The following is a 27,429-nucleotide window of genomic DNA, read 5'->3' as shown; positions in this document are numbered from 1 at the left end:
CTGACCAAAGTTAAAAATAATTCTCCAAAGTTATGGTTTGCGGTAGTATGAAAAGTAACTGATGGTTTCCTACCTGTTGCAGGTATAAATGACCTTTATAGGTCACTGAAGTATGCATTTTATTGGGTGGATAGATGAATTCTCTCTGTCTGCTGTATCAGCTGTCCAGCTAGACTATTTCTTTTAGGTTGAATAGAAGCCTAAAAGAAAATGCCTTCTTGTGTTAAGTATTACATTATTCTGAAAAATATGTATTTTTAAGTTAGAGATTTTAGGAAATTAAAGATACTGCAAAGCAACTTTTTTATGTACTCCCTGCTTTTATTCCTGGGAGGATAGGTTATTTTGAGATTTCACTGCCTCTCTGAGGTATTTACAATCTCTCTTAAGAAGATTATCTCAGTAGAGAGAATGTGTGGTTCTCCCAGCTCCTTGTGAATGTCACAATCTGGCAGGCCTTCATTAGGCTGCTGAAAACTTAGAAAATAAGCTACGAGATGCTTTCGGAGAGCTTACGGAAAATGTAGACAATTGGTTTATGTGCATGTACATATAAGTAGAGCAACAGTACATTTAATACTGGGAGTGCTGTAATATATAGTACTGTAGATTGTTTTGAGATGCTGAACTCAACTCCTATACGTAGTATGTGTGTTCAGAAAAATTATATTAAGTCACACCTTAAATTATGCAGTAATTCTATTTTTCATTTGCTTTGGAAGGGGGTCATATATCACATTCTCACAGACATGATATAATTTATGTATAACTTAATTATCTTAGTTTGGTAGTAGTTATTGTATTTTCAGTCAGGAAAGTTGAAAATTCCCATTTCAAATGGACTGCTTAAGCTATGCAAATGCCTTCAGTCTTGGTTTCAGTGAATGTCAGCACGCAATCCAGCTTCATTCCTGTACCTGAGCTCTCTTGACTCTTTGGCTTTCTCTTGTGTTGGTGAGACAGGGACATAAATATACACTGGAGCCCCAGAAAGGTTGAATTCTGAAAAATGTTTAGCTCATATTCTGGAGGTATTAAGAAATCTTTGTCTGAAATATAAATTTCAATCTACATTAACAGTGTATTTTAATATAATGTTTTTGTTTGAGTATGCTCTAGTCATGTGTTATTTTTATAATAACCCTAGAATTGATGTCTGTGACTACAACAAATTGTTTTTCTGTATTAAGTATGATGTGTTATCAGTTCCATTCATGACAGTTATGATATAAGCAGGAATTGTTTGGTTTAAAAAAAGAGAAGTGAAGAAGCTGAGTTAGGAATAGAACTTCAAAGCAGGTTCTTTTTTTAAAAATTTTTTTTTTTTTGGATAGATTGTGTCACTTGTTTGACCTATGTGGATTTATTTGAATGTCTAATCAATGAAACTAGAACAGGTGTTTTGATGTGTGGCTATTCAGAAATACACATCTGATGAACACTTAAATTGCTGAGGGAAGTGAATATTATGCATGTGCAGTAACTACTGTTGGTGTTCACAACCAATAAGTGAAACCTGGCAGAGATTTGTTCCTTAGAGGACTGCATACGTGCCAAGTTTTAACTTAAAAAGGAAGTTTGAGTTATTAGATCACACAAGTGCTTACAAATATTTCCTGAAGCGTGAAGCTTTATTGTCATTATAGCAGTGTAAACATCTGAAGTGATTTTGAGTTTACTTTTATTCACTCAAGTACTTTTGCATTGACACTTTTCAACCCAAAACAAGTATGTATGTTTAAAAACAGATGTCTAAAATGATAATGTTTGAGAAAACATTAATTAGGATTGTGCAAGGTTGAAGACTTGATTGTCAGTGGATGCCTTGGTAGAGTTTTAGTCTAGGGGTAATTGATGTGATGTCTCATTAGTATCAACAGAAAATCTAAGCCATTTATTTAAAATGAATGTTCTTGAAAGATCACAGAATCACATAGGCTGGAAGGGACCTCCAGAGGTCTCTAGCCCAACCTCTTGCTCAAAGAGGTCCAGGTAGAGGAGGTTGCTTAGGGCCATGTCCAGTTGAGTTTTGAGTATTTACTAGGATGGTGGTTTCACAGTCTCTGTGAGCCCACGTGGCAGCGTTTGACTACCCTCAGTGTTTAAGTGTGCGTATTTGTGTGTGTATATATATATATATATAAATTATTTCAATCAAAATTTCCCTTGTTCCAGCTCGTGCCTGTTACCACTGGTCCTTCCATGGTGCACCTCTGGGAAGAGTTGGTTCGAGTCAGTTTTCAGTGCGCCACCCCCATCCGGTAGTTGTAGACAGCAGCAGGGTCCCCAGGTCCAGGCTAAACAAGGCTGTTTCCTGCAGCCTCTCCTCCTGTGTTGTGTGCTCCATCCCTCACCGTCTTGGGGGCCTCTGCTGGACTTGCCCCCATGTGTCGGTGTCTGTCCTGTGCTGGGGAGTCCCACGCTGCACCCTGTGTCCAGGTGTGGTCTCCCAAAGGGCTGAACGGAGGGGAAGGATTGCTCCCTGGACCTGCTGGCTGTACTTGCTCATGCAGCCCAGGGTGCAGTTGGCCTGCTTTTCTGCAAGGGCATCCTGCTGCCTCCTGTTCAACTTGTTGTCTGCAAGATACTTTAAATGTTCTATTTTAGGATATTAAAATGAGATCAAAAAATTTTTTTGTTTTTTTTTTAATCCTATTTTAGGGTCTTAGTTTTCTGTAATGTCATGAAGTAACTAAAGAATTTATCCTGATTTTCATCTTACAGATCAATCATCCAGAAGTTTATGTTAAATAAGTTGGATGTTCAACGAAAATAAAAATTGTAGAATGTAAGTAAGGGTATTTGGGAATAAAACAATTTGGGCTCAATTCCTGGATAAACCATTTGGAAGAGAGGTACTTTGAATTTCACTTTGCACTACTGAAAAGACTCCCTGGGTTTCAAACTAAGAGTCAAATATGTCAGATACTTGGAGGATGTGTTACACCTTCCCTTCTGCTCCCCACTCCTCAGAGAAGAAAAAAGCTCACAAAATTACAAATCCTGAAAAATATAATCTTTCTGCTGTGATGTAAAAGCAAGACTTGTTTGAGGAAGTTGCTCCAAAAAGAGCAGGCAATGTTAATATTGTACCTAAACTTTAATTTATCTAAAAATCACCTTGTTCTGTTGAATAAAAAAAATGTTCTATTCCTGAGGGAAAAAAATGGTTAGTAGTATGGGTAGCATGAAAGGACTTCATGCCTCCTAGGAGGTAGTTTCACTTTAGCGTTTGATACGTGAACAGCAGAGCTGTCTTTTATGTATGTGTAAAAGCATATTGTAAGAAATGTCTAATTTTGATGTTTTAGGCATATAGTTAGGAGTCCAGTGATGGAAGGGATCTGGTGGTGAATGGTGCCATTGAAGTGCAAAGCACTTTTTGTAGTGTCTTATCCCTTAATCGTATACCTTTGTGTCTTTGGGATTATTTTGAGTACTAGTTGCATCTGTTTTGTTCTTATCTTTGCATATGTTGACTCTCATTTCTTAAAAACAAAGATACGCTGCGTTTTCTTTGAGTATGCATTTGTGTTTCCTCAGTGCTGGGCTTATTGCTAGATGAACGAACTTTATCAGCTCTGCCTTGGGGGTCATCGGGGTGATCCCTGTGTGTGAAGACTGCTTCTTGTAATAAACTGTTTATGGTTGCATCCTTAGTGGCTTCTTTCGGGTCCAGTGTTACGTCCTGTGCCATCGCTACGGTACTCTTCAGACTTGGCTTATATCCCGATTTCTGTCTTTTGCTCATCAGCTGCTCTTAGTTGAAGTTCTTGGCTCTGTACCCGCTGTTCCCCTCTTGGTTCAGACCTTGTCTTAACCATTCAGCAAGACTTTCTGCATCCCAGCACTCTGCATTCAGGAGTGTAGACCAGTGCCAGAAAGAGCTGGCCAATACATGTTCATGGTTTGCAAAAAGAAGCACTGTGAAAATATTTCAGTGACTTTGCATTTAAGTTATAGAACACAGGTAAGTTTTAAGAGTCTAACTTTTCACTGTTTTCCTGTTTCAAGAAGGAAAGCTAAAAAGAAATTGCATTGCAAGTCATTAGGTCTTATGGTCTTAAACAACAGTTTGCTTTTCTTTGTGAGATTGGTGTAATTACTGGATAAATTATTCATGAATCTAAATAGAGAACGGAGAGTTTCTGTTTGCTAGGTTGGCCAATGACGTCTAAGTCCATGCTACGTATTATAGGTCCTCAGGACTTTATAGAAATTGCGCCCCTTGTTCATAGCACTGTCTGTTCTGTTCATGATTTCTAGGGTTGGTTGAGTAATAATTAAGGCATTTATCCAGTGGACTTTGGCAACTGTATTTGGTTCACCTGGTCTGTTAGACTTCTTGTGAATAGGTTTCAGTTTTGAAACATATGGTCTCTTTCTTGCGCTAAATAGGAAGCAACTGAGAACGTGCCTGTTGAAATGATACAGGTAACAAGTATGGTGTTATCATACCGTGATTGACTGATTAAAAACTGGTATAACTTACTCTTCTTCCTCAAAATGGCTCTTAGTGATATCCATTATGAATTAAGAAAAACAAACCTGTAAATATCTACTTAAACAGGTGTCTGTGATGGTGTGGTTTTGATTCATTTTGTTTGGTTTACTTTGTGTGTATTGCACGCATTCTCTCGTTTTTAGCTGTTGTGGTTTTTATTTTTTTGGTGTGTGTTCTTGTGTAAAGTGACTAGAACTGCATTTTCTGTTTGGAGTGGAAAAAATGGAAAATTTCCTCAGGAATATGCTTGAAACAGATATTCATGTTGTATTGAAAATAAACTAGTGTTTGAAATTTACCTTTTGTGGAAGGGTACTATGATTCTCTTTTGAGCTTTAGTATGTCTCATCTCAGGTGAAATTGTTTCTAAATAAGAAAGAACAAGTTACTGTTATGAGTAGTAAAAGCTGGCAAATTGGTTGGATCAAGCAGCTTTGGAGATTTAAATAAAATTAACACACAGAGAATGAGGAATTCCTTCTGATGAAAATGGATAATTTAGAATCAGTGTCAGGTACGGTGATTTTAAAAGGGAGAAATCCATCCGTACAAGAAGTCTGAGAACATAAAAAATGGTGGAGGGGAGAATAACTTAACGAACTGAATCGATGGTCAGTGGCATACACTTTGTGTGCCCAGCTCTGCCCGGAGCTGCTGGGCTGCTGCAGAGGCCGAGCCCCTCCGCGCAGCTGCGTCTGCGCAGCCGGCACCGCATGAGCGCGCGCCCAGCGGGGGGGGCTGCACGCCTGGCCGGCCCTGCTTGCTTTGGGGATGGGCTCACCCTTGGCAGCACCCTTTGCTTTGTGCCAGAGGCTCTTTTGGAATTAGCACTTTGAGTATTTCTTATTGAAAGAAACTTCTTACCGTATTAGCTTTCAAGTATTGCTTGAAATTAGCTGTGTAGCTGTGTTCCCTTTCCCTCCCCTTTCTCTCCCACCATGGCCATAGTGCTGGAGACTTCCAGCCAACTTTGCTCTGGTGTTTGTAATCAAAAATTCAAAAAATCAGATCAAGGTGGTCATGTAGTACATGGATTTGACTAGGAAACAAAATAATTCATGTTGGCTATCTCAAGAATCCTTGCTCATCTGCAGATGGTCTCTGAAATACCTGGTGACCTTCCAGCAGGTAGTTTCCAGACATGTGAGTAGGGAGTGAAGAACAGGGTTCAGAACATGTCGGGTTTTTTTGTTGTCTTGTATGCAGAAGCAGTAGGTATGAGTTGAACGCATGCTATCATACTGGGCAGAATGCATCTCGCAAAGAAGTACTGGGGGCAGATCGGTCAATTGCAATTGATGTTAATTGATATTAAGGAAGTCCGACCTAACATCAAACTAGAGTATGTATAACAGTCAACAGCTTGACATAAGCTTTCTCTGGAAAAATTTCCCTACTTTGATCCCACAAGACTGGGAATACAGAGAATCAGGCATTTTTCCTTCCATTTCTGTAGCTTTCTCATTTTAAAGCATTTTTAAAATTTGGAAGAGTATTTCAATGTTGCCAGTATTAAGGAGTCAGACTGGAGAAATGAATTATAAGTCAGGTTTTAATATCTGCTGTTTAAAATGGTTTAAGAATTAATTGTATTACGCTGTTGAAAAAAAAACTCACATTTTGAGATGCATGCAAATAGCCATCAGAGAAATGTGATCACCCTGGGGAAATTTTAAAAACACATATGTAAAGAAGGTATCGTCATAGTTCAGAATTATAATTAAGAAAATACTTTCTTTGTGGCTTTAGGTGTTAGTTGACAATGGTAGATTAAAAACACATCTCCCATTTGAAATTTTAAGTTCTTTGAAATGTTCCATTGAGATTTGGCACTGGATTATATTGTAGATTTTTTGTTAGCAATCTTTCTGTTTTTAGAAAAACAAAAAGTTACTTTTTGCTCCTTAATATATTTCAGTTTTTCACTTGCTGACTTCCTTTGATGTCTGTGTTTTAGCTTAGTGTGCTTGGTTATCTAAATCATAAATAGTTAAAAGGATTAAATAGATGCTCCTCTCATATCTGTATTCTTAGTAAAATCTTTTATTACCAAAAAGTGGGAATGTCTAACATGAGATTTAAGGAAGATGTGACTTCTAGCAATTTTTGAATAGTACGACACTTGTTATGCATTAAAATTTCTGTTGCTTGTCTCTTCATTCTGACAAAACTCTTAGTTCTTTGTCTGAGGCATTTTATCTTCTACTTCGGTCAGAAGCATAGCTGCTAACCTTCCAGGAGTTGCCTGGAGAGCTGAAGGTGTGCTCAGACGCTCTTGTCTGACAGTCTTTGGTCCCGTGGTTGTTGCTCACAGCCGAACTTGCGGGGACGCAGGTTCCCACGCGAGCAGGGGCAACTCCATGCCAGGGCCGCGACTGGTCTTGGAAGAGGCGGCGTTCCCTTTACCCATTTCTGGCAGGTGCTGCCTCAAGCTGCTGCTGTGCGTTGGAGAGGGTGGGAGAGTGCAGAGTGCAGGCCTTGGCTAGCTGCGCGCAGCCACATCTGGCTGTACTTCCTGCAGAGGATCCCTGACTACCCTGTTGCAGTCGTGCTTCTCTGTCAGTTCTCCGTGGTGGTTTTCCTCAGCTCAGATTAGTGTATCAGGTGGATTGCTCTTTCTGGCAAGGCCAGGAGACTCCTTAGGAGCTTGTCGCAAGGAATCTGGGAGTTTCTTTTCTCCCTCTGTTGCAGGCTTTGGAAACTCTCTCTCTCTCTGCTGGTGGCATGATAGGCAGGAGTGGCTCATGGTGTGAGAAGATGGCAAGTGAGACCTGTCTGCCTTTGAGTGTGGTTGACAGTGCAAAGCAGGCTTTTCCTACCTGCTGGATTGGTGACTCTCAAACCTAATTTTCAGGTAAGAAATTATTCCTGCTTCTCACTTAAATCAGCCTTAGGTAGGATAAAAGGAGAGAAACAAAACTCTGTTCAGGCTACATGTTGTATGCAACAGTGGATGAGACGGTAAACTTGTATGATTGAACATACTTCTGCTATCCTGGCAAATGTTTGGAGAAGTACGTGACAGGAAAAATCAAATCTGATCTTAACTGCACAATTAATTTAGAATAAGCTGTAATTCATTTCAATACTGTGAATAAGCCAGAGAGGAACTGTAGTTTAAAGCATCGTGGACCCTAAGCACAGAGTTTCACCTGATACTTTCAGTATTTATTATTTCTTCTAATGCTTCTGTCAGGGAAGAAGCATTTTGTGGTTAGGTGAAACTGAGCTGCATGGGATTTGAACTAAATCCTGCCATATCTGAAACAAACATCCTGATTCTCAACTCTTTGCTTTAGTGCTGCTGTTAACTTCCAGAATATAAACTTATGGCTCCAGAATAACAGGAAGATATCCTTGAGAACACAGGAAGTCTTTATGGGAATTATTAGGATTGGGAAGAGAACATAAACCAGTCTCGTCTTCATAATTTCTATAAATGCATCTCTAATCCTAATTCTACTGTGATTTAGAAAAATAGTGATCTTTTAACAATAGTTTTTCTTCTGGGCTATCTGAATCCTGTTCCTGGGAAGTAGCTCCATGCTTTTTCTGAAAGCACTGTTACAGTGTAAATAAGTGTACCAGGGCTAACACTCCCCCCCCCCCCAATATTAAGCTTCTAATTTAAATTCACACAGAGAAAACATATAATAAGTTCTGCTAGAGTATTACTAGGGTGATATTTTTACTGTTACTTCATTTTAATTTTCTTCTGTAGGAATTTTTTTTGACTGAAACTGGCATTGAAACTTTGTCTTTCTAATGGGTTATATAAAGGTTTGAGCTGTAGTTTGTCCTAAAATACATTCTCATTCAATTTTACCATAAACTTTGTTAGTTCGCTAATTTTCTCAAGTTTTGACAAAGATGAGGGTTTCTTCCCATTTTTCTTTTCTGTTAATACTTTAGTAATTCTGTTAATGTTTCAGTGTAGATTTTCTCTGCTTTTTCTTCTTCACTCCCAAAATAAGCCTTGTCTGTAACATTTGAAGTAATGCAGTTTGACTTCTATCACTAATGATGTTGCATACATTTGTTTTATATTAGATTAAAAGAATGGGAAATGTCAAGTGTATGAGGTATACAATGGCTCATGTAATATTGGAAAGCTACCATTGAGAATAACCGGCATTGAGATGTGAAAAAGAAATCTAATATGCTGAATGAGAATTGCAAGGCTTTTTCTTAGGACTTTGATCCATTGAGAGAAGTTTAATGCTGACTAACAAACACGATGAATAAGTATAATGTAGGAATCCTAATGTTCTTTATTGCCATAAATCTGCTGTAAGTTCTTCATGTGCAAGGATTTCTTTACCAAAATATTCTTTTGTTTTCTGAAACAGTCACTTGTGCCTGTTTTCTTTTATGAGCAAGTTAAAGGATTTCTGACTTTCTAGAGGTTACTATAAGTAATGTGAAAATAAATGCCTTTGTGGGAAGGGAAACAATTTCTTGAAATACAGTTTTCTAATTGTTACTGTACATGCAGCTTCTAATTAGGATTGTACTGTAAGTAAGAGTGGTCAACCGTCTGCAGTGAGGGGTCCTGCGGAGCTGCCTCCCTTCGCCCAGCACAGAGCGCTGGGGACATCTTGGGTGCAAAGTGCACTTGATTACGTAGGTTCCAAAAGCAGGTGCTTGAGAACAGTATTTGCTGTTTGCACCCCCGTTCTGTATCCTTGAGGACAAAAGTTGTGAGCAAGAGGGCATTATCCATGGTTAGAATCTAGCCCAGGGCCTGCCCATTGGATTGCTCTGTTTTGACATCTTTTTTTTAAACCAGACAAATCACTGAAGGTTTGAATAAAATCAGAGGGGAGGGAAGATCCCTCCCCCTCCCCCCCCCCCCAAAAAAAAAGACGACCCAAAAAGCAGAACCTTCTTTACAGGAAGTGGTTTGAATCTGTGGAACTTGACTTTGTATTGTAGAGATTATAGATCTTGGGCTTTGTTTCTTCTGTCATGTTTCATGTGATTAACCAGAGAGCACTAAAAATCCGCTTTAGCTGTGGTCTGTTTGAGATGGAATGGTATTAATGGTAAAAGGTTGAAATTTTTGTTGTGCAAGTGTATATACACATCAGCTGGTAAATGGCTTCTGTATAGTATTCTCCAAAGGAATTTTGCCTTTCAGTAGGAAGAAAATCTCAATGTTTTCCATATGAGGGAGTCTTTATTGTAGAAATGAAAAGTATATTTGGTATTGAAATACTAGTTATATTTCACATCTTACTCTTGAAGCGTGTGTGGTTTGACGAGAGGGAATTTCTAGTTGGATTGTTGCTGTTGCTCTGAAATGAGTCATTTGTGTTCTGAAGAGGCTATCATTAATCTTAGCACTTGGAAAAATTAATGCTAATTAACTGCTGATGTAATTAATCTCTATCAAATAAGACCTAGTATTCTAACAGAATATCCACAAAGGAGTTAAGCATCATTTAATTACCTTTACATTTCAAAGTGTTTCAAGCATCCCAGTAAACATAAGTCCCTAATCCCTTTGAAAGCTTCACTTTAAAAAAATATTCTATGGTAAATATATGTAGGAGCTTGATTTAAGACTGCATAACATTTCTAGGAAGAAACTGTTAACCATCTTGTTAGTGGTAAATAGATTTTTAAATCTTCAGTGTAGGTTGTTCCTAGAAATTTTTTAATTGTCATTTTGGTTCATTTAGTAACTTCTTTGCAGCTCAGCTGAGGATTTAGAACTCTGATTTAGCAAGTGCAGAGGATAACAAAGCAGATCTTTTGGAGAATGCAGGAAAGGGACTAGTCTAATTGATATCCAGTGTTTAAAACTATTTGTATACATTTTTATGTATATGTGCAAAGTGTCTGGTCTAGGTTTTGTAGAAAGGCAGATGTAGCTGGCATGAGAGGATTTTTTTGTTAGAAGCTCATACTACTACTGTGGCTGGAACACCTTCCCTTCAGAACACTATTTGAAAAAATTCATGAAACCTTCAGATCGTGCATATTACTGCATCTGCCTCCCCCGAGCTCATCAAAGTGGGTTATGTTAGAAAGTACGTTGTGACACTCTTCTTTGATACTTTCACGAGCATCACACCAGACTATCCGGGTACATTTCCCCTAACACTTACATTAAAACAAACTGGACAATAGAGGGTTATAAAAATTCATTAAAGGGTATCTTGAGTTTAACGGGGGGGGGGGAAGGCATTTGCTTGGGGCAAACAAAGGGTTTGGCTGAAAATATGTCTTGGTTCAGAAAAATCCGTAGAAAAACTGAGTATGCTGTAGAAATTCTCTCAACTTGAGGTATGCTTTTTTTTTTTTTTTTTTAATGTAACCTGTTAGAGCTGGATAATGACAGTTTTTTAAGGGCAGTGTTGTCAGTTGTGGCATTTCTTCATTTACCTAAGTGAAACGAACAGTCTGAGGCGGATTTTTTTGTTCATTCTTGTTGATTCTGGTGAGTTGACTTTCCCATTCTTTTTCTCAAAACTAGGGAATATAAAACTCTTTCTATTTTGCAGTTGGTGTAATCAGATGTCCCATATGCCGCCAGGAGTGCAGACAGATAGACCTGGTGGATAACTACTTTGTAAAAGACACATCAGAAACGCCAAGTAGCTCTGATGAGAAATCGGAACAGGTATGTCATTTTCCCCCTTTTCAGAATTCACGTGCTGTTTTTGTTTCTATGCACATTAATGCTTTTCAGGGGAATGATGGAAATTTGTTTCCCTTTCTAGGTGTGTACAAGCTGTGAAGATAATGCCAGTGCTGTTGGGTTTTGTGTGGAATGTGGGGAATGGTTGTGCAAAACTTGCATAGAAGCTCATCAGCGAGTAAAATTTACTAAAGATCATATGATCAGAAAAAAAGAGGATGTATCTTCAGGTGAGTGTTTGGATATCACTTAGTCCTACCTGTAGTAAAACCTCTTTCTCTTTGGCATGTGTAAAAAGAGAATTATTTAGGTACCAACTAGTTGCCTGGCTTCCACAAACAGTTGGGAAAAGTTTAGTAAAGAGCTACCAGGGCAAAACTGGCAGGTCTCAAAATAGAGGAAGACACTAAGTTTTAAGCTAAAACGGCTTATTCGCTAATACTTTATACAATTTGAAATGTCCAAGTGCAGAAGAGACAGGATGAGACCATGATCTTTGGAAAGGATTAAGATCATTTGTTAATAATCCCTTTATTTTATTTTATTTAGTAGAATAAACTATATGGAAGGGTTGAAATCTGCAGAGTATTGACATATTGGTAATTGGATCTATTGGCCAAGAGAATGTAATTATACAGTCTGCTATACTCAGTTATAAGGAGCAATTATACTTCTCACAGTGGAAAAGTATACACAGATAAAATTATATTCTTACTCAATGTAATGATATTGTTGCATTGGTACTGCAAAGTAAATGAGGAATTTTAATGCATGTTAACCATAATCTCTCTTTTTTTGGTTAGCAAAAATTTATCTGTGAAGTGTGTGCACAGTTTTAGATACGCAGTTTTATTAGAAGTTGACTCTTAAATTATCATTTGACTGCATAGCATTTTAAATCTACTGAAGTAGTGTAGAAAATGTTCTCAAAACAGTTAAAAAATAACTGCATTTTAGTTTAGATTTACTTTGTAAATGAGATTAAGTTATGATTGAAAACCCGTAGGTTCTACATAATCTGGATGTATCACAAAGGTTGATCATACCAAGGATGAGAGATCTTGATGTCTTACTCTCTATTAATTTAAAATAACTAAGAGCTTCTCTTGTGCCATCTCAAAAGAATAGCACTGCACAGTTTTCTGCCAAAGCTTTTGTCAAAATCATATTAATAGTTAAAATGTTTACTATTGAACTTACTTCCTTTAGTCAAAGATCTTGTTTCACTTGTTCTGAGAAACTTCATCTTGAGAGAGACTTTTCTTTGTCTTATTGGGTACTGTTTCATAAAAATCCTACATATTTAAGTTTAAACTTCTTGGTCCTAATAGGAGATAACCCATTAAGATGTAATCAAATGACAGGCTATTATGAAGAATTAGAAATGCTTTTCATTAAGAATGCTATACTGTGACTATCGAGGGGATAATATAGCCCCATTTAACCTTCAGTAACCTGACTGGAGAGCTGCAGAAAAATGACTGTTCTGATACAGTAAACTTTATACAAAAAATTCAGATTGGTATTTATGAAGCATGAATCCAAGTCATATAGTCAGCATGGCAAGTATTTAGCCTTCCTTTGACCTACCTGACAGACGCTGATCCCTAGTAATTCTCCTGATTGTAGGGAATGACTATTCATTATGTGCTCAGAAGAGCTTGTTCCTTGCTTGCTTGTTAGACTGTAAGATGCCTTGGAGACTTTACATTTCCTTTAATAAGTGTCAGCTTTAGATTCATGAGCTCTCTTTCTTTACAATAACTTGCATGATACAACAGACTTCAGAAATACTTGAGAATACCAGGAAGACAATCATATTTACTTGTTTTAAGCCTTACCTGCTTTATTTTCCAAAAGCTATTTCCCTTGCTGCCCAGCTCGAACAAGCTTAATTAGAAGATGTTGTGGCAATTTTTAGAACTGTTCTTTGACATTATCTTTTATTTGCTTAGGTGGAAAAGCTATCCCGTTTAGCAGGAGTTGAAGTGACTGTAACAGTGGTAATACTGTTGTTCACTTTGCAATTACTAATGCAGTTGCTTATGACGTACTGTAGTTTATAAAGGTTTTGAAGCACTAGTTTAGAAAATCTATAGGTGTTCAACAGTATAGAAATTTAAGAGACATTTGATCATGCTTCAGTATGTCAGAGGTGAAATTGAATGCAATTTAATCGTTTAGCAGTTGTACACAATTCTAGTGGTTGTGTAGAAACAGTTCTTGCATTCTTACAAGGTGCCAGTGTCTTTTCAGCATTTCTGATAGGGAGAAGAATTCCTCTTTCCCTCTGAATATAATAAAACTGGAAACAGCTGTAAATCACTGGCACTGAAAATATTTTAATGAACATATTTACAGTACCTTTAGACTGAGAATAGGTCTATAGTTAGCTTTATCTGAATTCTTGGTTGTTACTTAGCTTTGTGATTAGCAATGTTGTTCTTCAGATTGTCTTGAACTTTATTTTAAAATACAAAAATGATTTGTTTTTAACAACAGAGGCCGTGGGAGCATCTGGTCAACGTCCTGTCTTCTGTCCTGTCCACAAACAAGAGCAGTTAAAACTTTTCTGTGAAACATGTGACAGGCTGACCTGCAGAGACTGTCAGTTACTGGAACACAAAGAACACAGGTATGTATACTACCTTGTCTTTACTCTTGTGGTGTACTTCCTCGGCAAAAGAAATGACATTGATTTCACACAGCTGTGCCATTAAGTACAGTTGTATTTACTCCTCAGACTGAAATGCTCCCTTGGGAAGGAGAGCCTGTGTCGGGTGCTGAAAGCAGTAAGAGTGATAACTGGCTGAGCTATGTCAGGCAGCTTAGATCAGATTCAGAGCAACATGGTCTGATACGATTTAGTGTGATTAATGTGTTAACTTGCCTGGCATTTGTTGGTGCTGTCACTTGACTGAGGATGCAAATAAAACACTTAAATGGAAATTGCTACAGCCCTGAACACCAGGTGTTTTAAAAAAGCAAAGGGGATGCAGTGAGTCACAGATGAGGTAATTTCTTAGAGAATGTATTTTATTATGTAACAGTCCTTCAGTGTAGGGTAAATTCTGTAAAACAAAGCTATAAGTTTTGCATTGTAGATTATTCCCCTGTACTAGGAAAATACGTTAAAGTTGTCTGCTTGGGTAGTTGACTGAAAGTTGCATCATTCCAAATGAAAAGAAGTTATGGGTCCTGTGTTTCAGGAGCTTGCTTTTCTCCTAGTAGCTAGAAAAAAATTTGAACCTCTTAAGATACCTTAAAACTTTTTGCTCTTCATCAGCTCTGTAATATAGTTCTTTGAATGTTTGGAAAAGTATAATAGGTAGTTTTGCAGTGTTACATATTTATACCACAGGTTCTCTATTACAATTTGTCAGCTGCTCTAGCGCTGTTTTTTCTGGTCAGTCTCTAAATAACACTTTCCTGTAAATGTGCTTGACAATATATTGCAATACTGAATTTAGCATTTTTTCCAGAATTTTGAGTACACTCAGATTACTAGAGCAGCCTAACGGAGAACCTTTAGCTTCTAAATTAGAACTATTAAAATATTAAAAACTTTGAATATTTTCACTCTGTTCCTTCATAGGCTTGATCATAAATATCCTAAAAACACACTTGTCCAGAAAGCTTGGCCTATTAGAATATGTTAGCTACCTTTTTCTAGCCACTTTCTTTGCATCTGTCTGCTGTGTGCTTGATGCTAACTGGTTAACAATCCATAAATAGATGTATCTTGTTCTCTTCCAATATGAGAAGAGTGTACTTTGCTGTTAGGATGCTTTGTTGCAGATGAATATTCCTTAAAAAATTTTCTATGTGCTGATGTAAATTACAGATGATTAGGGTGGTTGCTTCTTCTGTCATGAAGTAAAACTGAGATTTTTATGAAGCTTGGTAAAACACTGAAGGAAAATCATGCCAGGTGGAAACAAGAATTGATTTTAATCTCCTGTTTATTTATCATCTGTAATCCTAATCCTCTGCAACAAAGGAAGATGTTGAATGAAAGATGTTCAAAGGAAGATGGTGATTCTGTGAATCACCACTTCAGTAGCAGCATGGCACACTGTTACATTCAGAACTTCAGATGAAAGAATTGCTGGTGATTCTGTAGAAAGCTGTCATTGTCTTTTAGCAGCCTGAGCGTGTGAGAATCAGCTAGTTTAGGTAGTTTCCAGTCCACTTACTCTGGAAACTAGAAATAAAATATGATAAAAAGTATTTTTGCCATAGCAAGAGTTCTGGCACAATTTCAGCAGTGCTAGATAAATACAGTGATATTTTTGTTTGTTTTTTGTCCCCACCAAAGTAGAATTCTGTTTTTAAAGTTCATGGAAATCTTCAGGTTTTCTTCAAATATTTAAATTTTTGTGTTTTTTTTTCCTGATCTAATGTTAACACAATCATCTGTCAAACTCTGAAGTTTCTGGTGTGTCTCTTTTCTCTGGTGTTCCTTAGCTTGCTATCCCATGAAGTGATGCATTGCATAGTCTCCCTGTGTACTTGAAATTCATAAGTGACACCTAAAGGTTCAGTCTTCTGGACATTTACAAAGTATTTTATTAGTTCTGACACACTTTGCACGTTGATCTGGATATGTGTAACTTGAATTTTCTATATTTCTATCATATTTTTGTCAAGCTTTTAGTGGGAAATACAGTTTCACCTGTAAACTGGAAACCCTTAGCTTTAGCACATTGCTCCTTAGCAATTGATATTTTCTCTTGTGTGTTGAAAAGGTATCAATTTCTGGAAGAAGCTTTTCAGAACCAGAAGGGTGCAATTGAGAACCTGTTGGCCAAACTTCTTGAAAAGAAGAATTATGTAAATTTTGCAGCTACCCAAGTTCAGAATAGGTAAGTACCCCAAAATAATTAATGTTACTGTTGTGTTATCCACTTAGTGAATCATGTTAAGACAAACAAATGAGGGGACTACAAAAATACTTAAATTTTAGTTGATTCTGTAGCTTTAGTTATGCTAGACTTAAATACATTTGGAATTTTTTCTTCTCTACAATACTGTACTTCTATAGGACATTTTTATAAGAAATAAATGTTAAAGATGATGTCTTTCAAGGCAACTTTGAGTAGAGTCAAAGGTGTGACATATTTACCACAGTTTAAAAAACAAAAAAAAGGCAAACCAAACCCCTGCGATGGTTCCTGCTAAATTCAAGTCTGGATGATGGAAGTTTTGGCCATAAAACAAACCCTTCTTCAGATATTCCTATGTTTTATGTGAAGGCCTCTCTGTTGTTCGCTAACTGTGTAACAAAAACTTATTTTAAAATTTAATAGTTTTTTTTTTTTTTTTTTAATTAGGCTAGCAAAACTTACTACCTGAAGGGAAGACAAGTTTTTTCCCTAGGTAGTTTGATTTAAAAATTCAACAGTTAGCTTATATTCAGGGACATCTTTTGGGGTTAATATGGTAACGTGACAGTGTGGTGTGGGAGCCCTCTTATTGATGAAGGAGCACAGATATGCTCCATGCAGCCTGAAGTTTGAATATGGACACAGTGAGAGCATGTGATCACTGCTGGTTTTTCAACTGTTCATGAAGTTGCGGTGTGCTGGAGATCAGGGAATTCCGCTGTGATTCTTGGCAGTCTTCTGAGCCTTCTGCAGTCTTAAGTCATTTGCAAAGTGACAGATCATCTGGAGGTAGCAGGAAATGTACGAAAGGCATAAGGAGAAGTTTTTGTGCAAATTCTTAACTCCTAGTGGTAGTATATGCATAAAAAAGTAACAGTTGTGAGTCTAGGAAGACAAACGATGTGACAGGGGCAAATGTGTGAAGATGGAAGCAATCAAAACAGAAACTGTTCTGTGCTGATTCCACATGGAACTCATTCAGTGAACCCAAAAGAAGACGCTTGTAAATTAGGAGAACAAGCTGTAGAATTCATACATACCTGAAGAAGAGACAGAAACCCAGTTACATGGGAAATCATTAAACTGTGAAAGCTCAAGAAATATCAGAAAACTTTCTGTGACAAGAAATCAAGGCCAGTAATGGTTGGTGCTTATGAATAAAGCATTGTAATGGTTTCTGCCTATGGCGAAGTACTTCACTCTGCAAAGGTCTGACTTCTAGATTCACCGAAAACTCAGTGAATTCCTGCAGTATGTGGTTGGATTATGTAAAGATCATGATTATCAGCTGAGCCAAATGGGTAGTGCAGGTGTGATACCAGTTTACTTTGACATGTTATCCAATTACACCATTGAAGAGAGGGGCAGAATATCAATCATCATAAAAACCTCGGGGAATGAAAAGATGTGTATTACAATAATGTTGGCAGTGTTAGCAGATGGTTTGAAATTGCCACCGTATGTGATCCTGAAGTGTAAAACAATTTTGAAGGAAGAGCTGCCTACTGGAATAATTGTTAGGTGCCAAAACCAAGGATGGATGCCTACTGACTTAATGAAGGATGTGTTGAATGTTTTTGGAGTAGGAGACCAGGTGTGCTGTTACAAGAAGGACATTTGTCCTAGATGCTTTTAAAGGGCATCTGGCACCAGCAGTGAAGACCATCGTAGAGAAGTGAGTATTGGTCTTGTGGTCATACATCACAAGTTCAGATGCTTGATGTAGTAACAAGCCCCTAAAGAACATTTTAAGGCTTTACGCTCAGACTGGATGTTGGCAGGGATTGTGCTCTGACTCCTACAAACAAAGCAAAGAATCCTGATGCAATACTACATTGTCATTGGATTGAGACAGCACTGGGATCTGATAAATCCAGAATTTGCAATGGAGTTTAAGAAATGCTGTATTTCAAATTCTGTGGACAGAACTGAAGATGATTTATTTGAGTCTGAAGAAGTTGAGAATAGTGAAGACACTAAAAGTGAAGAAAGTGACAGTGAAAATGAAGTGTGAGGTGTAAAAATTGAAAGGGAATTGCAATAAAGCACAAGAGAAGAGTGTAGACTAACATTAAGCAGATCATTGGTGAAAAGCTAATACCCATATTGTATATTTATTACAGGTATGTAATAAACTTTGTTTTAAACGTTTTTGGGGGGCAGTGGAGGAGTTCGTCTTAAATTCAGGGTTGTCTTCCTTTCTAGTTAATATATAGTAGCATAAAAGTTTAAGGCACTGTAAGTAAATTCTTCATAGTGAAAGAGAATTAATATGGAGATAATTAAATATACATGTATATATACACACATATGCACATGTGTATGCACACCCATAGGTGATCTTTGCTCTGTGTGTGCATATGTGTGTGTGTGCAAATGTGTATATATAGATAAAATGTATAAATCACAAGGACTGATTCGTATTATTTCAAGTAAATAATTGATTTTAATTGAGGTATCAGCTTGATCTGAGACTATTAATTTTTTTTACCCAAACTGAAATTTTAGATGGCTTCCTCTGAAACAGTTGATTAATAACCATTTTTATGTTAGAAATGAAACAGGCTATCAATTTTGCATTTATCAAAACTTCATCAATACAGAAATTGCTCCTTCACTCTTCAAGGGTGGGAAGATGCCTGCGGTGTTTAGTATTTGGCGGCATAGTATGAAGTGACTGCCTGACAATACATTTCTCTTTTTTTAGGATAAAAGAAGTAAATGAAACTAACAAACGAGTAGAACAGGAAATCAAAGTGGCTATATTCACCCTCATCAATGAAATCAATAAAAAGGGAAAATCTCTCTTACAGCAGCTTGAGGTACAGTTAAGATATAAAAAAAAAATAGTGTTGTTCACTGTTTCAAATCCCCTATTAAGAACTCACATTCTGTATTTGAGAACAGTTTGCTCGGTGTGACTGTAGGTGTTGCAATACTGATATTGTCCAGGAGTGGTGTATCCTTGGAGTTAAGTCTCCTGTTTATCCCTTAGACTAAGGCCTATGGCTCCTCTAGTTTTTATGTCCATGCCTGATTCATTCAAAATCAGGCTCATCAGAAAGGAGTGTATGAAAATCTCCTTGCCTCATTCTTTTTGCCAGATTTCTATGTTATCACATACCTCTCAGAGGCCTGTACAATCTAGTCCTTTCCTTAAAAAATTTTTTTTAAGTTCACACATATATGTTAGCATTGTTACATTTGAGCTACTTGCTTTTGAGTCCTCCTGATAACCTTAACTAGAAGCTTTTCTTCAGAGTGCAAACTCTTAGAGACAGGTCTGTATACTTAGTCTTGAGCAACAATAAGTTGATGCAGTAGGTTTGATACAACTTTACATCATTCTTTGTTCTGTAGGCTTTGTTAGGCAGTTAAAATCAGTTTCCCCTCTTTTGCTTATGCAGAGTGGTGGCAGCAAAAAGGGGATGTTTGCTAGTTTTGAAAAGGTTGTTCTTCTGTGCTTTCTCTTAATCCAGTTTGAGTTTCAAGTTATATTTACATGATCATTTTAATATAATATATGTCCATTCTGCTTTTGAAGGAAGAGATCTGTGCTTATTCCTACCTTCCCCACTGTGCAGACATGAGGATTTTTGCAGCTGCTTAGAGAGCCAGACTGGAAATTGATCTTGATGAAAACTTTGCTTAAATTATTTTCAGCTGAGCAGACTTATTCATCCAGGGCTCTGTGCCATGAGGAAGCTATTGCCTCAGGAAAGGATGGGACAGCAGCACAGTCTTTCTAGATATTAAGTGAGCATGTAGTTTATTATCACATGTGCAGCCTGCAGCTGGGACCTGAAATGGCCTGCGCTGTGCAGTAGTGCTTGAATGGCTATAACACAATATAGACAGATCTTCATGTTCATAATCTCTGTCTGCTGTGGAAGGTTTATTTCTTCAGTTCATATGATGACATGCCGTGTTGCCATCTTGTAAATGCAACTTGCTGCACTGTTTTATGATGGGTTCCTACTCACCTTTGGAGAAAGAAAAAATAATGGCCAAACTCAAGGAATGGTTGGGTTTGGGCAGAATAGATTCTTTTTAGCATGGGGAGGGAACTAGAGCTTTGTCCCAAACAATTTTTTTTTATTGTGGTTATTTTTGAAAGGCACCAATATATATCTATCTAAAATGTTACGAGTAGGTTCTGCTGGAATAATGTTCTTGCCTGCTCTAACAAGTTCAGAGAATTTTATGCAGGGAAAGGGCAGGGAAGCTGACAGGCTAGTATTAGTTTTCATTCCTAATATAATCGTATGTCAGGTTGGCTGCTTTGCTGTTAAGACTGTGGTGATCCTAATGGTGGTTGTTGGTATTTGTGTCTTTAGCCACTTTCAGAATTGATGCTAACTTGTAACAAATACTGACTTTTTAAGTACAACTAGGTATTGGATTCAAAGGCATGATATTGTCTTCCATATCTGTACATAAAGGTGTAATGCTGGTATTTTAAGTTGTATAGGTTAACATCTTAAAGGAGTCAGTGACTTTAAATATACTTCCCCAATAGCATATTCTGAATAAATAATAGTCTCCGACTTTTATTCAAATCTGTGTAAAATTTAACTTATGATTACATTTTGGCTCTTCTGAAGAGAGGAAATCTGTCATAAGAAGTTAATTCATAGGACGTTGCTAGTCTGCCATAATGTGATTTTAAAATTTAATTACTCAGAAGAGATTTCTTCTGGTTAAGGAACAGTTATTTGGCAATGAAATAGGCACAGAGCACTCCTGGAAGAAAAAAGGTATTTGATCAGGAGTGAACTAAAGAACTTGAAATTATACAAGCAACTGAATTTTGGCTTTTCTTGATTTCCTAGCATTGTTGCAACCCAAAAAAATTGCTCTGAGCATTTTTTTTTTCTTTTGGTGAAATTGTTACAGCTGCCCAATCAGGTATTGTTGTTTGAATGCTGAGGTTTCAGTACTGCAACCTGATTTTCTACTGCAAGATTTACAGCTGGCAAGTTGTCAAAGACTGAAAGCTTCTCAGAGAAGGGACTGCTGGGTCTATCTGCTATGTTCAGGAGGTGGTTAGTGACAGTTTCTGTTGGGAGAGGAGGTTGGGGTTGTTCAGAGTGCCTGGGCCACCTCTGTTGCTGTCTCTCTCCCAGCGGCTGCTCTGCAGCTTTTGTGGCAGCTGCAGGAATGCCAGGGCACCATGCAGCGCTGAGCTGGCAGCGTGGCTGCGCCTTAGTCTGCGACACTCCCCCAGTTCTCTATCATGCTGCTATGCTCTGGCAACATGAGGAAGAGTGAGTTGGTGTCATTTTAGTAGTTGAGAATTTCCTGGGACAAAGCAAAGGCTCTTATTTGACCCCGCTGTTTTCTCTACACTCTAACACCTCCTGGAAGAATTATGGAGTGGACGTAGTTTACGCGATGGTTCTAGCCATTCTGAATATAAACATTGGTATAGGCAGCTTTGCTTGTGACATTTTTTCTTTTGCTTTGTAAGAACTGTGATAGTGGTTTACATTTTCTTTTTAAATCTGAAGCCCCCATTGTAATAAGTTTTCATTTCTTTGTAGAATGTAACAAAGGAGAGACAGATGAAGTTAATACAACAACAAAATGACATCACTGGTCTTTCGCGGCAAGTGAAGCATGTGATGAACTTTACTAATTGGGCTATTGCAAGTGGCAGCAGTACTGCTTTGCTATATAGTAAACGGCTGGTAAGGAAAGATCCTCTAACTTGTCTGTGCAGTAGAAAAAATACTTAGTCAAAAGAATTTCTTAGGTATCATGTAGCTTCACTAGATTCTATCCAAGGAAAAGACAATGACTTGTTCATGCTTCATTTAAAAAACCCTGTAATAATGGAATAAATTTGCCAATTTGTACAACATTTTTATTTGTAAATTAAGGACTTAGAGTTTTGTCATAAAAGGGCTGTGGTTCAGCTCTATAAAGACACCTCAGTGTTTAACTTGAGTCACTGCAGAAATAGTATTACTGTGTAAGAGTACTTTCTTAATCCTCTGAGTTCATTAAAAAAATTAGTTGTATGATAGATTATTTTTTTGGTGAATTGGGTGCTTTCCAGGATACTCGCCAAACTGGCTATTGAAAGTCATTGTTGGTGGTCCAGCAGTCTAAACTAGCTGGACAAAATGCACACTTTTTAACATTCTCATTCTTTGTTTTGTTGTCATCAACAGTCTTGTTTTTGCTTTCCATTAGATAACGTTCCAGCTGCGTCATATTTTAAAGGCACGTTGTGATCCTGTCCCAGCTGCCAATGGAGCAATACGCTTCCATTGTGATCCTACGTTCTGGGCAAAGAACGTCGTCAATTTAGGTAAGGAAATTGTGTATGTACATTCTGTGTTACTTGAAAGACTAGGTAGGGTTAGAGATATTCATCAAAGATGAGTGCAATACATACATTAATGTAGAAGAGCAAAACTCTCTTGTTGAGATAACCCATCCAGTGTTCTTTCTATTAGCAAAGCTTTCTCCAGAGAAGTTTTGGTTCCTAAAGGAATAGTTCTGTTAGCCTTTTTTTCCATCTTTTACCCTGGTTGAAATAGTTGAGGTATAACTCATTTGTACTAAATGAGTGCTTCTGGAATGAGCTTTTTTGGCAAGTAAATGGCTCTCCCCATTAAAAGCAGTTTTGCCTATCAGGTGCCTATTTAGCTACAAATGGAATAGTACTAGATGTCTTAAGATGTTTGAAATGGCATGAAAAAACATAATTAAATGAACTGTTGATTTGAGCTAAGTTCATGGCTCCAAGCCAGTCTGTGCCATTGCTGGCAAGGTATGTGAATTAATAAACAATTTTTAAATAGTTTGATGTTCTAAGATGCCTGACACTTTCATAACAGTAAAGAAAAACAAAGCCCTTAATAGGAGATAAGCTGCTGTTCTTGTGTGTGTGTTGCTGTTGCTTGCAACTGCCATACAGTAGATTACAGCACTGTATCTGTAACTTTTTGCATCTTCAGTCTTCTTTCTCAGCGCTCCCACTTACTCCTTCTCTGCCCCAAGGCATGAGTTGCCAGAGGAGTTTGTAATAGTTTTGATAACAGATGATAGCTGGAGGAGTTGTTCTGTATGAGTACTTAATGATCGCTGAGATCACTGGGCTTTTAGAGTTATGATTACAGTGCGTAGCTGACTTGTTAGATGCACTAATAAGGTGTGCTCATGTAAGGAAGTTAAGTGCTTAATTACATAACCTCTTTATTATGGGCTTGTCTTGCAGGAGTGCAGTGTCACAGTTTTTTTCATATTAATCACCTAATTATTTATGCTTTTCAAGGGGCAGCTTTTGAATGAGAGAAGAAAGGGAGATGAGTTAGAGTGGGGAGAGTGCAGCGGGACAGAGGTATCTATGTTAGCACCTGCTTGTGAACTTTTCTGTTGAAAAAAAAAATCTATTAGAAAGCTAGCATTAAGAACATCAGCTGTTCCTGATGGTTTTGTGTGTAGTCACTTGCTCCAAGTCCACCAGCCAGGTTTTGATGTTCCTGTCCTTAGTCAAGGAGGTTTATGTGCACAGTAAACAAACTTTTCATTGTGTAAATGATGGTTAAAATTGACACTCTTCCTTCATGGATGGTCCCTCAAACAATTTTTGCGAGTGTGGTTAGTCTCAGAGTTTAGTCAGTAAGGAAGAAGCGAGGCTTTCAGAGCAGAGCTTCAAACATTGTTTGACTAGAAACCAGGGAGGAAGATAGCTATATAGGAAACAGCACAGAAACTAACCATCTACCATATTAAAAAAGAGGAATTTAAACTCCATTTTAAATTTACTTTACATTTCAAATGATCTGAGTTGTCATGAGATAATTCCATTAACTGTGCTCTGTGGGATGAGGTAGAGCTATATTCAGGTCCTAATGGGTACATGTTTGAAGTCAAAAATCGTCATTTTACCTTTGGCTCAAAAAAGCAAACAAGCATTTGATGGACACTAGAAAGGTTACTGTTGGCTGTGGAACCTGGTAAAGACTTGAAAATCAATTTGTTAGTTATTTTTTGAGGTAGGTGAGCTGAAATTATACCGGAGTGCTGATTTATAATGCTTTCTAATGGTACATTTTCTCTAACTATCAGTCAAGGCTCAAGCCTGCTTAGAGTGCATTCTTAGTGGCTTGGACAGTGTTCCAGGGCCTTTTAAAAATAGGACTGGAGATAGCTAGAGAGGCAGTATGGTCCATCCTGGTGTATCAAGGCAGGGCTTGCTGTAGCAGTGTTATTTCTGACATGTTTTTGCAACCTGTTCTTGGAGTCCTTCGGTGATGGGACCTTCTCCACTGTCCCCAAATATCTTTTCCCAGGCTTTGCTATCCTTACCTATAGAAAATTTTTTCTCAACATGGATTTTCTTTTATGACTTCCTTATTTCTTCCCTATTTCTTGTCCTGTCCATTCGTTAAGAACATGAAGAACAAGCATGTCTGTCTTGTTATCCTTTAGGCTATGCAGTTCCAGTTCTTTCAGTCTTTCCTCACAGATCCTGTTTTTAGTTTTTTGATTCTTGTTCTTCTCTGGATTTTTTTTTTTTTAACTTCTCTCATGTATGGTTATGGAGACTTCAAAAGAAAATTTTAAACTTAATTTGCTTTGTTACTGCCTCTGAGGAAACTGAATTAGAAACATTTGAATATTCTTCATTTGTCAGCCTGTGAATGAAGGTGGAGATGTAACTGTTCACTAGCTAGTTCTTTTTTGTTTTATTCTTCAGGTAACCTTGTTATTGAAAACAAACCAACTCCTAGTTACACTCCTAATGTAGTAGTTGGACAAGCTCCCCCAGGAACAAACCATATCAACAAAACTCCAGGACAAATAAATCTAGCACAGCTGCGACTTCAGCATATGCAGCAGCAGGTGTATGCACAAAAACATCAGCAACTGCAGCAGATGAGGATGGGACAGCCGGCTGGGTCAGTTCCCAGGCAAACAGGTCCTCAAATCTTACAGCAGCAGGCAAGTTTCTTGTATGCTCTTACTTCACATTTCACCATAACACTGAGACTTAAAATTGCCCTGTCAAATATAAACTGACAAAGCAGTTTATAAACTTGAAAATCTTATGAAATTTGACATGCTTTAAGTATGACAGCTATTGGCTTTTCTTGATGTTACGTAATTAGTAAACCTACTACTGTGGAGAGAGATTGGCTTCTTTTTTCCATGTTAAAAGCAAGAATTTTAAAAAACAAAAACCCTTGCAGCCTCCCAGGTTGATCAGCATGCAGACCATGCAGAGGGGTAACATGAACTGTGGGGCTTTCCAAGCACATCAGATGAGAATGGCTCAGAATGCTGCTCGTATACCAGGAATACCACGCCACAATGGACCACAATACTCCATGATGCAACCGCACCTCCAAAGACAAGTATATCCTGTGTACACGCTTCATTTGTGCCATTGTGCCAAACTTTCATTAAAATAGATGATACCTCCAGCTTTAAATGTGTTTATCTGTAACACTTACAGTTCACAGCTACACACTTTTATATATTTTTTCATGTTGCATACTGTACTGTGAGATTGTTGCTCAATTAAAAAAATTCAAGCTTTAAAAATGAAAAACAGTTTTAGTATTTGTATTGTATTTTAGTCCTGGGAAACAAAACATTTCCATTTTTCATTTTTCAATGGCATTCGGTTTTGGGGTTTCTTAAGGAATAATCAGGAATAGTAAAGTTCAAAGTGATGTAATTTGGGGGTTTTAATGAAACCAAATTCTACAGTGTTTTTTAAATTCAAACCTGAAGCATGATGCAGGACTTTGCTTACCATTAAAAATAAAGATTTCCGACAATTAATGTGATTGGAAAATCAGAAAGATTTTTTTTAATACTTTGAACTGTAACTCTGTTCTAAAAATGTTTATACATAGACATGTGGACTCTAAAGTTATCTTTGAAGGAAATCATTATGCTAAGAAAATATAACTATACAAGAAAATAATTTGATGGAAGAATGGGACAAATCAATACTGTATATCTAAACTTCTAGCCATATAAAATGCTTTTTCTTCCCAAGTAAATCTAAATAGCAGTTGCTTCACATTCAGTGCTATCAGGTTATGTTTATGCAAAAGTGAATTTATATCTTCCGAAAAAATTACAAAGTTTTTGTTGAGGACTATCATCTAATATAAGTTTTGCAGTTTTGTGTGCAGAATGGCTTTCTGCTTTGTCTCTAATGCAATCGTGGTCTCTTCTCTTTTCCTACAGCATTCTAACCCTGGGCATGCGGGGCCTTTTCCAGTTGTTTCTGTGCACAACAACACTATTAACCCAACCAGTCCTACTACAGCAACAATGGCAAATGCAAACCGTGGTCCAACAAGTCCATCTGTCACAGCAATTGAACTCATTCCCTCTGTAACAAACCCAGAGAATTTACCTTCCCTGCCGGATATCCCACCCATCCAGGTCAGTGGAGTTGATCAGGCACTTATGCTGTAGGTGAAGTAATGATCTGCTTTCCTTTCTGTATCTTTTCTTATTTGGATATCATTATTTTTCTGTGGAGTGCTGTAGTTATTTATTGTTTACTGTCAAAGAAGAATTAAAATCTATAGTCCTTGCCTTGGACATGCAACTCCTTTGGCAGTATAGGTCCGACCTGCTCAGCCTGTTCTAAGCTTTAAATTAAACAGCATTTAATGGCTGTCATATAGTAAAAACTGATACTTAAATTAGTCAACCCTAACTACTGTGTTCACTTCCTTTCTTCCACAAGTCTGTCATGTGGGAACGTATCACTAGAATTGTTGAATTGTTATGTCTTTCAAATGCTCTGAATCATCATTTATTCAGAGTTAAAGTTGCCTGATGCTTCTCTGTTCATGTGGAATGTTGCTAAACGTAACAGTCAAACCCAGGACATACAGAGGAAAGGTATACTACTCCCCTCCTTTTCTCTCTCCTCTCCCTTTCTCTATGCCACGATACTGTGACTGTAGTTATTTTCATCTTGTATTTAAGAGGCCATGCTTGCATTAGCATTGGATTCTAGAAGGTGCTGCAGAGCACTCCAAAAACTGGCCTTCATGTTTCATCTTTAGCCCTGGTTGTGGTGTCTGCCTGGAAATTCTTGCTTCTGCAGAGTTTGACAGTTCCTGCTTCTGTAGCTTTCACTTTATCTGCACACCAGTTTGGTACTCACTGACTTGGAACTGCCGACCGTCTCCCATATTCTCTTCTGAGAGAGGAAGTGGGTACTGCGCACAAGCTGAGGTAGATTTTGATGAAGTCAAGATAATTTGGAGAGGTCAGAAGCATAATTTAATTTATGGGTAGAGGCAAAGAAAGTAACAGTAATAAAAATTTTTCTGTAAGAGTGTTTTGGGGGTGAGGGAGGGGAGGATGATGGCTTCATCTTGAGAACATGATGATTATGTTGA

At 37.6% G+C, this 27,429-nt stretch overlaps 1 protein-coding gene across 1 annotated transcript in view; it reads left to right on the top strand.

The window, feature by feature from the left end:
* Nucleotides 1-27,429, top strand: part of TRIM33 (tripartite motif containing 33) — a 43,859-nt gene that overhangs the window by 2,649 nt on the left and 13,781 nt on the right. The window contains exons 2-11 of the mRNA XM_067310822.1: nt 11,014-11,132; nt 11,233-11,380; nt 13,653-13,785; nt 15,899-16,015; nt 18,744-18,858; nt 21,580-21,726; nt 22,235-22,352; nt 24,750-24,994; nt 25,243-25,407; nt 26,255-26,455. Of these exons, the coding sequence (XP_067166923.1) occupies nt 11,014-11,132; nt 11,233-11,380; nt 13,653-13,785; nt 15,899-16,015; nt 18,744-18,858; nt 21,580-21,726; nt 22,235-22,352; nt 24,750-24,994; nt 25,243-25,407; nt 26,255-26,455 (1,508 nt within the window). The remainder of the gene's footprint in view (nt 1-11,013; nt 11,133-11,232; nt 11,381-13,652; nt 13,786-15,898; nt 16,016-18,743; nt 18,859-21,579; nt 21,727-22,234; nt 22,353-24,749; nt 24,995-25,242; nt 25,408-26,254; nt 26,456-27,429) is intronic.

This window comes from Apteryx mantelli, chromosome 25 (assembly GCF_036417845.1).
Source record: "Apteryx mantelli isolate bAptMan1 chromosome 25, bAptMan1.hap1, whole genome shotgun sequence".
In the NCBI taxonomy this organism is placed as follows: Eukaryota; Metazoa; Chordata; class Aves; order Apterygiformes; family Apterygidae; genus Apteryx; species Apteryx mantelli.
This window is presented reverse-complemented; position numbering and strand designations above follow the sequence as displayed.